This window comes from Equus przewalskii, chromosome 21 (genome assembly GCF_037783145.1).
Source record: "Equus przewalskii isolate Varuska chromosome 21, EquPr2, whole genome shotgun sequence".
Taxonomy (NCBI): domain Eukaryota; kingdom Metazoa; phylum Chordata; class Mammalia; order Perissodactyla; family Equidae; genus Equus; species Equus przewalskii.
The window spans coordinates 35710075-35722206 of NC_091851.1; the positions used below are offsets into that span (position 1 = coordinate 35710075).

General features: G+C 48.3%; 1 protein-coding gene across 2 annotated transcripts in view; it reads left to right on the plus strand.

Annotated features, from left to right (window-relative positions):
* EYA2 (EYA transcriptional coactivator and phosphatase 2) overlaps positions 1-12132 on the plus strand; it is a 251928-nt gene that overhangs the window by 143088 nt on the left and 96708 nt on the right. For both annotated transcript variants that reach the window (XM_070589359.1, XM_070589358.1), the window contains exons 6-7: positions 8076-8143; positions 10008-10185. In XM_070589359.1, coding sequence (XP_070445460.1) covers positions 8076-8143; positions 10008-10185 — 246 coding nt within the window. The remainder of the gene's footprint in view (positions 1-8075; positions 8144-10007; positions 10186-12132) is intronic.

A 12132-nucleotide genomic window follows, 5' to 3' on the forward strand; every position in this document is an offset into this window, starting at 1 on the left:
TATTTCCTATGAAGCCATTTTAGCTACATCAGTCTAATTCTTAGCCCGCCAACGGGAGTCAGTCCATGAACTGTTACTGGCCTGTGATCACGTAAATACAGAACCAAGAGTAACAGTGAGAAACTGCCACAGCAATTAGATGTTGCCCCAACATGCAAGCACATGCTCATAGATTCGGCTCATAGTGCAGAGTGTAGACCCCTTCAGGAGTTCTTGCATCACACAGGGAATTGCTTGTGGCATGGGTCACATGCTAGTCATGCGCAGCAAACCGCGCCTTTGTCCCCAAAGGGTTAAACATTTTATAACTAGTCCTTCACGGAGAGTTCCAGAAGCATTAGCCTGCACCTCAAATCCTCCAGACTTTGGGGCCTGAACTTTGGTCCACGGGAGCCAGGATAACTCATTTCTGCTATTTCTCCTGCCCGCTTGCACATCCCAGCTCAGGGCCCGTGACCTGGCGGTGACTGTCTGGGAGGAGAAATCCCATCGTACATCAAAACGTGGCGGTGACACGCTTGCCTTCCTCGCCTCATCCCGGACGCGCTTTCCTCTTCTCACTGTGATGGCGCATGAGGAGTCTCCGGTGGGGGAAGGGAGAGTGAAATCGAATCGTCCACCGCCGGCCACCATGGTTTCTAATTGTCTGATCCACCGTGTCAGATCTGCCCTGGGATCCAGCAGGCCGCTCCGCACGGCCCTCTGGATTGCACAGCTGGTGCGGGGCGCGCGGGGTTCTGCGGTGTCGCAGGCGGGCCCCGACCCTTTTATACGATCGATCGTCTCTGGTCCTTGGGCAAACAGGAAGGCTCAGGATTGTGTACAAATACCTGCGCAGTAAACACGTGCGCGTGCCGATTTACACGGAGTGTGTCCCCCCGGCAGACCCCGGCCCTCCTCTTGACGGCGTCATAAAGGAGGATGGGTCTCTTCAAACTGACGGCATTTGAAAGATCCCAAATCTTACCATGTTGTAAGCAGGCGGCCCCTGCGTGCAGGCGCTGTTTTGTGATCTGAGCGAGTGGCGCGTGGTGCCTGGGCGGCCGGGCCAGCTCGTCTTCCCTCGTTGGGGAGAGCCTTCTGCAGGGAATCTCTGCAGCCTGCTTAGATGAAGCCACAATATTTGCCAGCAAAGGGAGAGAAAAAGATGGAAAGGGAGCATGAGGTTGGTGCTGAAGGAGTAGGGACAAAAATTGTTCCCTGAACTCGGCGTGGGGTGGGGGGAATCCCAGAGACGCAGATGCCGTCTCTTCTCTCAGGGCTCAAGGTGTGGCGGGTCCAGAGTTGGGGCAGAGGGAGGGATCCTGATCTTTCTGGAGCTCTCGGGACCCTTCCTTTGCTGTTGTCTGAGAGCCAGGCTGTGAGACAGTCCTGGGAGGCAGCGAGAACAGCAATTTTCTTTTCCTTTTAATTGAGGTAAAATTCACGTAACATAAAATTAACCATTAACCAGTTTGAAGCGTTAGAGTTCAGTGGCGTTTAGTGCATTCACAATATCCTGCAACCTCCACTTCTATCTAATTCAAAACATCTTCCTTCCTCAAAGGGAAACCCCATACCCATTAAGCTGTCACTCCCAATTCCTCCCTCCCCCCACCGCCGGCAACCCCTTATCTACTTTCTGTCTCTATGGACTTGCCTATTCTGTATATTTCATATAAACTATGGAAATGATGCAACATGTGGCCTCTGGTATGTAGCTCCTTTCACTCAGCATGTTTTCGAGACTCACCCATGCTGGAGCACGTATCAGTACTCCCTTCCTTTTTACAGCTGAATACTACTCCGTTGGGTGGATGGGCCACATTCTGTTTATCCTTTCATCACTTGATGGACATCTGGGCTGTTCCACCTTTGGCTGTTGTGAATAGTGCTGCCGTGAATGTGAGTGTGCCAGTTTTTGTTTGAACACTTGTTGTCAGTTCCTTTGGGTATCCTCCCAGGAGTGGAATTGCTGGGCCCTATGGTAGTTCTCCTTAACTTTTTGAGACATCATCAAACTGTTTTCCGTGGTGGTTGCACCATTTTGTATTTCCAGCAGCAACGCACAAGGGTTCCAGTTTCTCCACATTGCCAACACTTATTATTTCCCGTTTTGTGTTCTTTGGGGGTTTTTATGGCCAACGTAGGAGATACGAAGGAGCCTCAGATTTCAGCTGAGACGTTGTTGGCGAGTCACGGGGCTGTCCCGACTCGGAGTTTCTGTAGCTGGATGACACTGTCCCCCTTGGAGCATGGACCAGCAGCATCGAACAAGTCACGACACACAACAGCATCCAGTGTAGGGAACGTCTTTCTTGGTACCGACGTCCATCTCCCGGTGCAGTATCACCCACTTCACATGCTCACTGTGGTGAAGGACCAGGAGTTTTCCTCAATTTAGTGTAAAATACAACAAAAATGAATCACTAGAACGTCCTTTCTCAGTGGGGACAATATCACCCAAGGGAGCAAAAACTGGTTTTCAGGAGTGGCGGGGGCAAAAACATCTTACTCTTTCGCTTTTAAGCACAAATATATCTAAGTACCTAGCAGATATACAGTATGTCTGAAATATTAACATTTCCTAGGGGAGTGGCAATTAGGGGGAAAGTGTTCAAAAGGATGGGAGGGGGGAGAAGAATGGAAATAATTAAAAAATTTGAGAAAAAAGGAAAATTTTTGAAAGGCGTACAAATGACAAGCTTGATTTTTTGCTATCAGATTCAGCGGACAATGGATGTCCTACCCCCTGGCTCTGGATTTCTGTGTTTCTCTCGTTGTGGATTGGTAGTAAACAGTTTGCAGGCAGGCTGCAGTCTGCCGCCCACGCTTCGGTAGTGCCACACGAATGCACCACCACCTTTCGATCCGTTGGGAAGTATCTTCCTTCCTATGTATTCACTTGATTGTGTTCTGTCTCTCCTTTCTGAACATAGGTGTCAGCTCCTTGCTTATGGTAATATCTACAACAGTGCCTGGCGCAGTAATATTTGGTACATCACTAAGAAATGAATTGTTGATGAGTAAATGAATATCCACTTAAAAATTGTTTTATTGAGCCAGGTGTTAAAAGGCTACTTTTACTTAAAACCCAAGAAAACCAAGCAACCAAAAAAAAGATGGCAGTGCTTCGTGAGTCAGGTGACCTGCAGAATAGCGGTATCTTCAATGAGAAAGAAGCATATTTTGTTCTCACCTGGAAGTCCAAACTGATGTGGCGGTTCTGGTCTGCAGACATGACAGGGGCCAGGCTCCTTCTATCTTGTTGCTCAGCCAGGGGATCCAAGACGGCCCCATGCCTCAGGGAAAGGGGACCCAGCCCTGACCTTCAGGGCACAACCAGGAAGTTGCACACTTTAATTTACCCCACGTCCCTTGTCTAGAACTCTTCACACCGCCACACCACCCACAGGGGAAGCTGGGGAATATAGTGCTTATTCTAGTCAGCCATGGGCCCGGCTTGAAAGCGGAGATTCTGTTCATATGAGAGGGAAGAGGTGGATGGATGTTGGGGGCCCCCAGCAGGACCTGCCTCCATCACCTTACGAGAGAATGTCTTCCTCCTCTTGTGCTTGTCTTCCCCAACCTTCAGTGGACATTCCACCAGCCAGACAAGGGCAAGAAGTCAGTGTTTAACATTCCAGCTTGAAGCAGGTCCATTTGCAAAACCCGCCAGAGACCACCTACTGCGGTACAAGATTTCCAGGGCCACGTGCCCCCTTTTGCCCGGGTCCTATCTGGCATGGGACGGGTCTCCCTGCAGGGGCTTGTGACTGCCCTCGGCACACTGCAGTGTGTTCAGCTGTCCATTCTTCAGATGACCCTGGGTCACAAAATAAAAACACACTGGAGGCTGTTTTGGAGAAAGGATACCAAGGGATGAGTCTGTGGCCTGTTTGTTTCCAAACCTGCCCTAAGTCATCACTGAGAAGGTTGACACAAAAGACAAGAGAAATCAGGAGAGAAACACTGCATCCGGGAGTCTTCCTAAGGCAGGCCTGATCCTAAGCTTCACAGGTAGGGTTGCCATGGCAACCAGGACCCAGAAAATGGCCTGGAATGGAATAGGCTGGCCTGGATCTTCTGCTAGATGTGTCTGCACAGGCTCTTGAGGACAGAATGGGATCCCGGCATGCCACAGCAGTGTGGACAAATTCGGTGGTTTCTGGCCCTTAGACAGGCCCCGAGGGAATGGAGATCGGGAGAGAATGCTCAGAGGTGGCCATGTTCCCGGTTCTTGCTTTCTTCACCTGGCTAGCTCCTACTCATCCTTCAGAGATTAGTGTAGATGTCACTTCCTCCAGGAAGCCTTCCCTGGCCCCACCCCCTCCCAGCTATTGTTATAGAACCCCTCGCTGTGCCCCTCGAGCTCCTGGGGAAAGCACATCCTGGCAGCTTCCTTCTCCACCACCTTCCCAGTGCCCAGCCCACACCCCGCACCTGGATAGAGAGATCGTTTATTTTGTAGACTCACTTTGGAACCATTTCACTATTTTCTATAATTATAAAACACATTTGAAAAAGTAATTCCTAAAGTTTGATAGCAAACTGTTATGAACATAACTCTATGTTGAGCTGGCGGCATAACCAGGCAGAGAGAAGAATTTATTTACCCATATTTTCACTCTTTTTCTCTCTTCCTTCCTGATATTTCAGGATTTCTTTTTTTTTCTCTCTCTCTCTCTGTCCAAGAACTTCCTGGACCCTTTCTTTCAAGGTGGATCTGTGGTGACAGGTTCTCTTCCTTTTCCTTCATTTGAGACTGTCTTGATTTTCCCTTCATTCCTCAAGGATGTTTGCTCTGGATGTGGAATTCTCGGTTGACACACTTGAAAAATGTTATGCCACATCCTTCTGGCCACTAAAAATTGACAGACTTGTTCTCAGATTGATAGATCAATGCCAAATTTACCCATAGAAGCCAAAACAGTCTTGAAAAAGAGAATTTTTTGGAGAAGTTACACTACGTCATGTCAAAACTCACTGCGAAGCTCCAGTAATCAAGACAGGATGGAATCGGTTTAGGGTCCATACATCAGCGGAACAGACTAGAGAGTCCAGAAATAAACTCTCACATTTATTGTCAGTTAATTTTTGGCAGAGATGCCAAGTAATCCAGTGGAGAGAGGATAAACTTTTTACAGGGGTGCTCGCAGTACTGGATACGAAAAGATTAATTTGGACCTTTACCTCACCCTGTACCCAAAAATTAACTTACAGTAGGTCATAGACCTAAATGCAGCAGTAAAACTATGAAATCTTTAGAAAAAAACATAGGAAAGAATCTCTATGACCTGGGTTAGGCAGCGAAAGTGAGACCCCTGAAAGAAAAAATTGATAACTTAAAAGCTTTTCTGCTTCAAAAGATGCCGTTAAGAAAGTGAAAAGGCAAGCTACAGACTGGGAGGTCGTATTTGCATATCATAATCTGATAAAGAACTTGTGTCCAGAATAACAAAGGAACTCTTACAACTCACTAGTAAGAGGACAAACCTAACTTGTCTTAAAAATGGGCAAAAGATTTGACTAGATCTTCATCAAAGAAGATAAATGGCTGATATGCCCATGAAAAGATGCTCACCATAGTCATTAGGGAAATGCTACTTCGAGTCACCATGAGATGCCACTACATACCTGCTAGTCTGGCTGTAATCAGAAAGACTGGAAATACCATGTGCTGGAGAAACTGGAACCCTCGTGCATCGCTATTGGGGGTGTAAAATGACACAGCCGCTCTGGGAAAGAGTTTGGCCGTTTCTTAAAAAGCAAGACATGCTCTTACCACATGTTTCCACAATCTTACTTCCAGGGATCAGCCCAAGAGAAACAAAAGCATATAGCCGCGCAAGGACCTGGACACAAGTGTTTACAGCAGCATTATCCATAGTAGCCAAAAATTGGATGTAGTGCATCTGTACCATGGAATACTATTCAGCAGTAAAAAGAAATGAACTATGGATACACATTACAACAGGCATGGGCTTTTTAAGCATTATGCTGAAGGAAGGAGGCCAGATCATATGAGTACATTTTGTATGATCCCATTTCTAGGAAATTTCTAGAAAAGGCAAAACTCTAGAATCAGCAACAGGTCAGTGGCTGCCTGACGCTATGGGGCAGTGGGAGTTGACTGCAAATGGCCAGGAAGGAACTTTGGGGATGACAAAAATGTTCTAAAACTCCATTGTGGTGACGGTTGCACAGTTATATCAATTTACTTAAAAAATCATCCAACTGACACTTACACTGGAGGAATTTTATAGTATATAAATTATACCCCGAAAAACAGTTTTAAAGAGAAGCAGCAACAGCAGCATAGAGTCGTGTTGAAAACCCAGACGGGAGCCAGACTGCCTGGGTTCCAGCCCCAGCATTGTCGCTCGCTCTCTGTGTCGCCTTGGGTGCATTACTTAACTTTTCCGTGCCTCACTTTCCCCACGAAGAGCTCAGAATGGAACCTGACACACTCGAGCTCGCGGCTGTTGTTGCTGTGGCTCCCGCTTCTCTCTGGGCCCCTTTCCCGTTGGCCCTCCTCCTGTTTCTCTACCTGCCGCGCTAGTTCCTGCCTCAGGGTCTTTGCACCAGTGACTGTGAATACCCCTCCTCTGGATGTTTCCATCACTGGCTGCTTCTTAGCTTTCATGTCTCAGCCCACCGGTCACCTCAGAGGCCTTTCCGGACCAGCCTATCTTCAACGACACCCACCCACTCATTCGTGTCCTCATTCACTCATTAAATAGCGTTTTCTAGTAATGGTAGTGTTTCTATTCCCATCCCATAGATGGGGCAACTGAAGCTCAGAGGGTAAAGTCACTTCATTCATTTATTCAAAACGTAATTATTACCACCTCAAACCCCTTAGGACGGCTACTGTCCAAAAAAAGCAGAAAATACGTGTTGGCGAGACATGAAGAAATTGGAACCCTGGTGCACTCTTGGTGGGAGTGTCAAATGGTGCAGTTGCTGTGGAAAACAGTATGATTGTTCCTCAAAAAATTAAAGACAGAATTACCATATGACCCAGCAATTCTACTTCTGGGTGGATACCCAAAAGAGCTGAAAGCAGGGTCGCAAAGAAACATTTGTACACCCGTGTGTTCACGGCAGCGTTATTTGCAACAGCCAGAAGGTGGGAGCAACTCACGTGTCCATCAGCAGAGGAGTAAATGAACGGGATGTGGTCTACACTTAGAATGGATCACTATTCAGCCTTAAAAGGAAAGGAATTCTGACACAGGCTACAGCGTGGATAAACCTTGAGGACATTGTGCTGAATGAAATAAGCGCGTCTCAAAGGACAACTACTGTATGATTCCACTCATACAAGGCCCCTAGAGCAGCAAAATTCATAGAGACGGAAAGAAGAATGGTGGCTGCCAGGGGCCGGGGGAGGGGGATGGGAGTCAGTGTTTAATGGGTGCACAGTTCCGGTTTTGTGAGGTGAAAAAAGTTCTAGAGATGGATGGTGGGGATGATGCACAGCCATGTGAATGTACTTAATGCCCTGAACTGCACACTTAAAAATGATTAAAACGGGGCCGGCCCAGTAGTGTAGCGGTTAAGTTTGTGTGCGCCACTTTGGGGCCTGGGGTTTGCCGGTTCGGATCCTGGGTGTGGACATGGCACCGCTTGGCATGCCGTGCTGTGGCAGGCGTCCCATATATAAAGTAGAGGAGGATGGGCACGGATGTTAGCTCAGGGCCAGTCTTCCTCAGCAAAAAGAGGAGGATTGGCAGCAGATGTTAGCTCAGGGCTAATCTTCCTCACCAAAAAAAGGTTAAAATGGTAAATTTTATGTTATGTACGTTTACTACAATTTCTTTAAATAAATAATTTTTTTAAAACATGATTATCGAGTACCAGAAAGTGTTGTGTGCTATCTTGTTTATTTCTCACCACAGTCCTTTGATGAAGGTGTCATTTTGTTCATTATGGAGAGCACTGAGGTTCAGAGACATCTGGTAACTTGCTGAGGCCACAGGTCTGTGCCAGCCAGTCAGTCCTCACGACCCCAGCTCTCCACTGCATGCCTGTCCTCCATGCCCCCTCGGACTCTGACACAGCTCACCTGTACCCTGTTCCTCCTTCCGCAGGCACGGCGGGCATCTACCAGGGAGCCAACGGACTGAGCAACGCGGCCGGGTTCGGGAGTGTGCACCAGGTAGGCGTAGCTCCCCGCTGGTTGTTCCCTCCATTCTTTCCTTAAATCAGGGCGCCCAGAGAGCCCACTCGTGCCCACGATCCCCTCCAGAAACCCAGCCTCTTATTCCCTGCATTTGGAGACTACAGGAGCCAGATTGTGCCAAAGGTCATTGGAAAGACAGAGTGTACAGGCAGAGAAATGAGAATTCCTAGAAGATTTCCAGAAAGACACAGACGGTATCACATGCTCCATCTTGACCTGAGCCCAAGACCCCCATTAACTGTTGACTCTAGAATATGCGAATGCAAAGGCCGTGTGCTTTTCGCCGCCCTGAGCTGCTCAAGGGTGCAGATGCATCTTCTGGCCTCTGCATCCCAGAGTCGAGTGCCCGGCGCACAGTGGGGGCTTTACAAGTGTTTTTTCTATAGAACTCAGTCACCTGGAAAGATGAGTAGTGTGATTCTCTTGGTTTCACTTCGAGAGTGAGTTAAGAATTAACCTGCTAAGGGCGTGTGGGGAGCCTGTACTGTTTGTGTACCTTTCCTCTCATTCTCCAGTTATTTCACAGCCAAAGGTTAACCTGCGTTCAGGCTAGCGTTTCAACAAAACTGCCCTGAGGAGGGGGCTTTAGGGATATTTAAAATCTTGAAATATGAGGAATGCACTGTTTCTTCCTCAGTGAGCTGAAGAATCTAAATGAATGAAACCTTGGAACGTAAGAAAATTGTTTCCTATAAGTTGATATTATTCCAGTGTCTTATATACATAGATAAAATACTTGTAAATGAGACAGTACTTTTTACTGTGTGTTCTTCACCCTGGGTGTCTGTCCTTTTCACCGTAAGAGCTTGTCAAAAACACAGCCTCCCTAAATGCCCCCCCTGGGAATTCCGATTCTGTAGGCCTGGGATGAACTTTCCTGGGTGGACAGGGTGAACAGGAAGCTGGACTTTCCCTGAGTCTCTTGCAAGCTGAGAAGCGCTGGTTTCTGGTGCCGGTGGAGCAGAATACTTGGAACAATGACTGTGTGGGAGAGTGGGAACCTCTCGTTGGTTTAAGCACAGCTTGATCAAAGAGGATGGGCGTTCTTCGGTTTATTCTCCAAGATTCCTCATACAAGACTCTGGGTCCCTAGTGCTGTGTGGGTGCTGCGTACTTGCTCCCGTCACGAACCTAAAGCATCATCTAGTCTCCTGGGTACATGCGTGTGGTCTGTATCACTCATCCATTTGTTCATTAATTTATCCAGTATTTATTGAGCTCCTGTAGGTGCCCCACACTTTTCCAGGCACTGGGGATACAACCGTGATCAAGATGGCTGCCATTGGGTCCACCCCCACGTCCCTCAGGGTGCCCCTGCTGACCTCCAGCTGCCAGTCTCTGCGTCCCTGGGCCCAAGGGTGTTTTCCAGAACCAATGATGGCACAGGCAGGATCTGCTGGGGGATTAAAACCCCGAGGGGAGGTGGGCAGCTCTAAACAAAGACTGGCTGGTGTGTAAACACCCCGGCTCGCTTGCCGCTGGACGGATCATTCTGAGATGTGTGTTTTATCCGATCCCAGCATTTGCCCCGTAGAAGTCAGCCCCAGTCCCCACTCAGAGGCCCCCGTACTGGCTGCCCTCCCTTCTTCCCTTCACTGTCTCCCTTCCCCAAGCCCCAGCGGGTGCCCCCTTTCCTCGCAAATGTGCTACTTGTGCTTGAATCCTTGCCTCAGGTCTGGGGGAAGTCCCTGCCCTCATACCGCTCTTATTCTAATGCGAGAGAGACTCAGAGACCCACCCCACGAGGCCCCTTGCCCTCATCCGCCTGTGGCTGGGCCCACTGAAGGCCCAGGCCCGGACAGGCTGCCTCACTCACCACCGTGTGTTTTTCCCTTTCCAGGACTATCCTTCCTACCCCGGCTTCCCCCAGAGCCAGTACTCCCAGTATTACAGCTCATCCTACAGCCCTCCGTACGTCCCAGCCAGCAGCATCTGCCCGTCCCCCCTCTCCACGTCCACCTATGTTCTCCAGGAGGCATCTCACAACGTCCCCAACCAGAGTTCTGAGCCACTTGCCGGTACGTACACTCACTGTCATTTGGTCATTCATCCCTGTGGTCTGAGCTCTTATACGAAGGATGGTTGGGACATGGGTCCCTATTGTGATGAAATGGTCACCCAAGGGCTAAATCCAGCCCTCAGACAGGTTTTCATGGCCTTTCTGTGTGTGTGTGTGTGTGTGTTTAATTGCACTCATGTTTAAAAGTCAGAAATTTTTACCTAAAAATTATCATTTCTGCTTTCTCCTGAAAGAAGATCTGGTCACTCTAGGTCCACATTCCAAGTGATAAGCTTGGCTGGAGCCGAGTCATATCTGCCCCCTTTAGACAGGCACTCACGATTCCACGTCCCGCCAGCTCCCCTCACGTTCATTACCTGCCCGGCCCGTGTCGGTGCTGCATTTTCTGAGTCCCGGTCCTCAAGGAAAGGGAACTGGGATTTATTGCTCATCCACAATGAGCCAAGCACATACCCATGTGGTCTTCTCTAATCTCTTATTTACGTACTGATTCAACAAATGTTTATTAACTATGCGCTGTTTTCCAGGTAACCCTTAATTTGAGAAATAAAGTGAGGTGTAGACTTGATCTTTGCAGACGGTAATCAGACGGCCACACAAATACCTCATTACAAGCTGTGACAAAGAAAGTCATAACCCTCACAAAGTAGGCGCTCAATTGCCCGTCTTTTCCAGATAAGAACCATGAAGATCAGAGAGATGGGTGACTTACTGGTAATTGGTGGGGCTGGGATTTGAACCCAGGCCCGCTGGACTCCATAACCAGTGCTCCCGCCCCTCATAGCCACACACAGCTGAGACTGTGTTCTCTAAAACCCATTTGAGAACACAAGGGCAGAGCCCTTCAAACCTTGGTTCTCTCTCTAATCCAGGTCCTCGAGAATTCTAGAATCTTTCACAACACCCTTAAGCACTTGCCTTTCCAATGGCTCAACAGTTTTAGGAAACCCTTTTGTTAGTCAGGACTTTTTGGCTTCAAAGATAGAAAATTCAATTCAAACTAGTGTAAGCAAAAAAAAAAAAGGAGTTTTTAGATGTATGTAACCAAGATGCACAGGGATTCAGGGCTGCGTCCAGGGGCTCAGATGACATTGTTGGGACTCCATCTCTCTCTTCCTTCTGGCTCTGCCTTTTCCTGGGTTCGTTTCACCCTCAAGCAGGCTCTGGCTCTCTGGTGGCAAAGATGGCTGCCGGCTGCTCCAGGATCCAGTCCTGCCTGCTATCCACCCTGGCAGAGAGATAGTTCCTCATTCCTAATGGTTCCTGCAGAAGTACTAGCTCATGCTCCCATTGGCCCAGCTTAGGTCAGATGCCCGTTCTCAAACCAGTCTCTGTGGCCGGTGGGATGGACTGCCAGGACAGGACAGCAGACCTTGTTCTCATGCCCACACCTAGAGCTGGAGTTGGGGTCAGCCCCACCCAGATCACATGGACTGAGAGTGAGCGGGAGGTGATTTCCCAAAGAAACCCACAGCACTATACCCAGAAGAAGACGGAAGAGGCACTGAGTGGGCAAAACTCACAAATGTCCACAACTTTGCTATGGATCCCGCCTAGATTATGAGCAGCATGTGGCAGAGTCCACAGCCTGGCCCTTTGGTGATGTACATCCCTGTGCAACTCACCAGCCTATGGATTCATTCATTCATTGCGCAAATCTGCTATGCACATGTCTGTCTTTTATGAGATGCTTTGGGTTTATCAACATTAAATGACATGACAGCAGTAAATTAGGCCGTCCAAAAGAAAAATAGATATCCTTGTGTTTTGTTCTTTTTTTCTTCTTTTCTGAAACCTACTGATGTTCTGGAGCTTTGTAGAAACTAAGCTAGCGTGATGGTATGTGGACATTCATTCAATAAATATTACTTGATTGATGGTTAGAAAAAGAGCAATAGTGAAGACCCACCTCATTCGTTCCTGGGGTTCTCTATGCAGCTGTTGC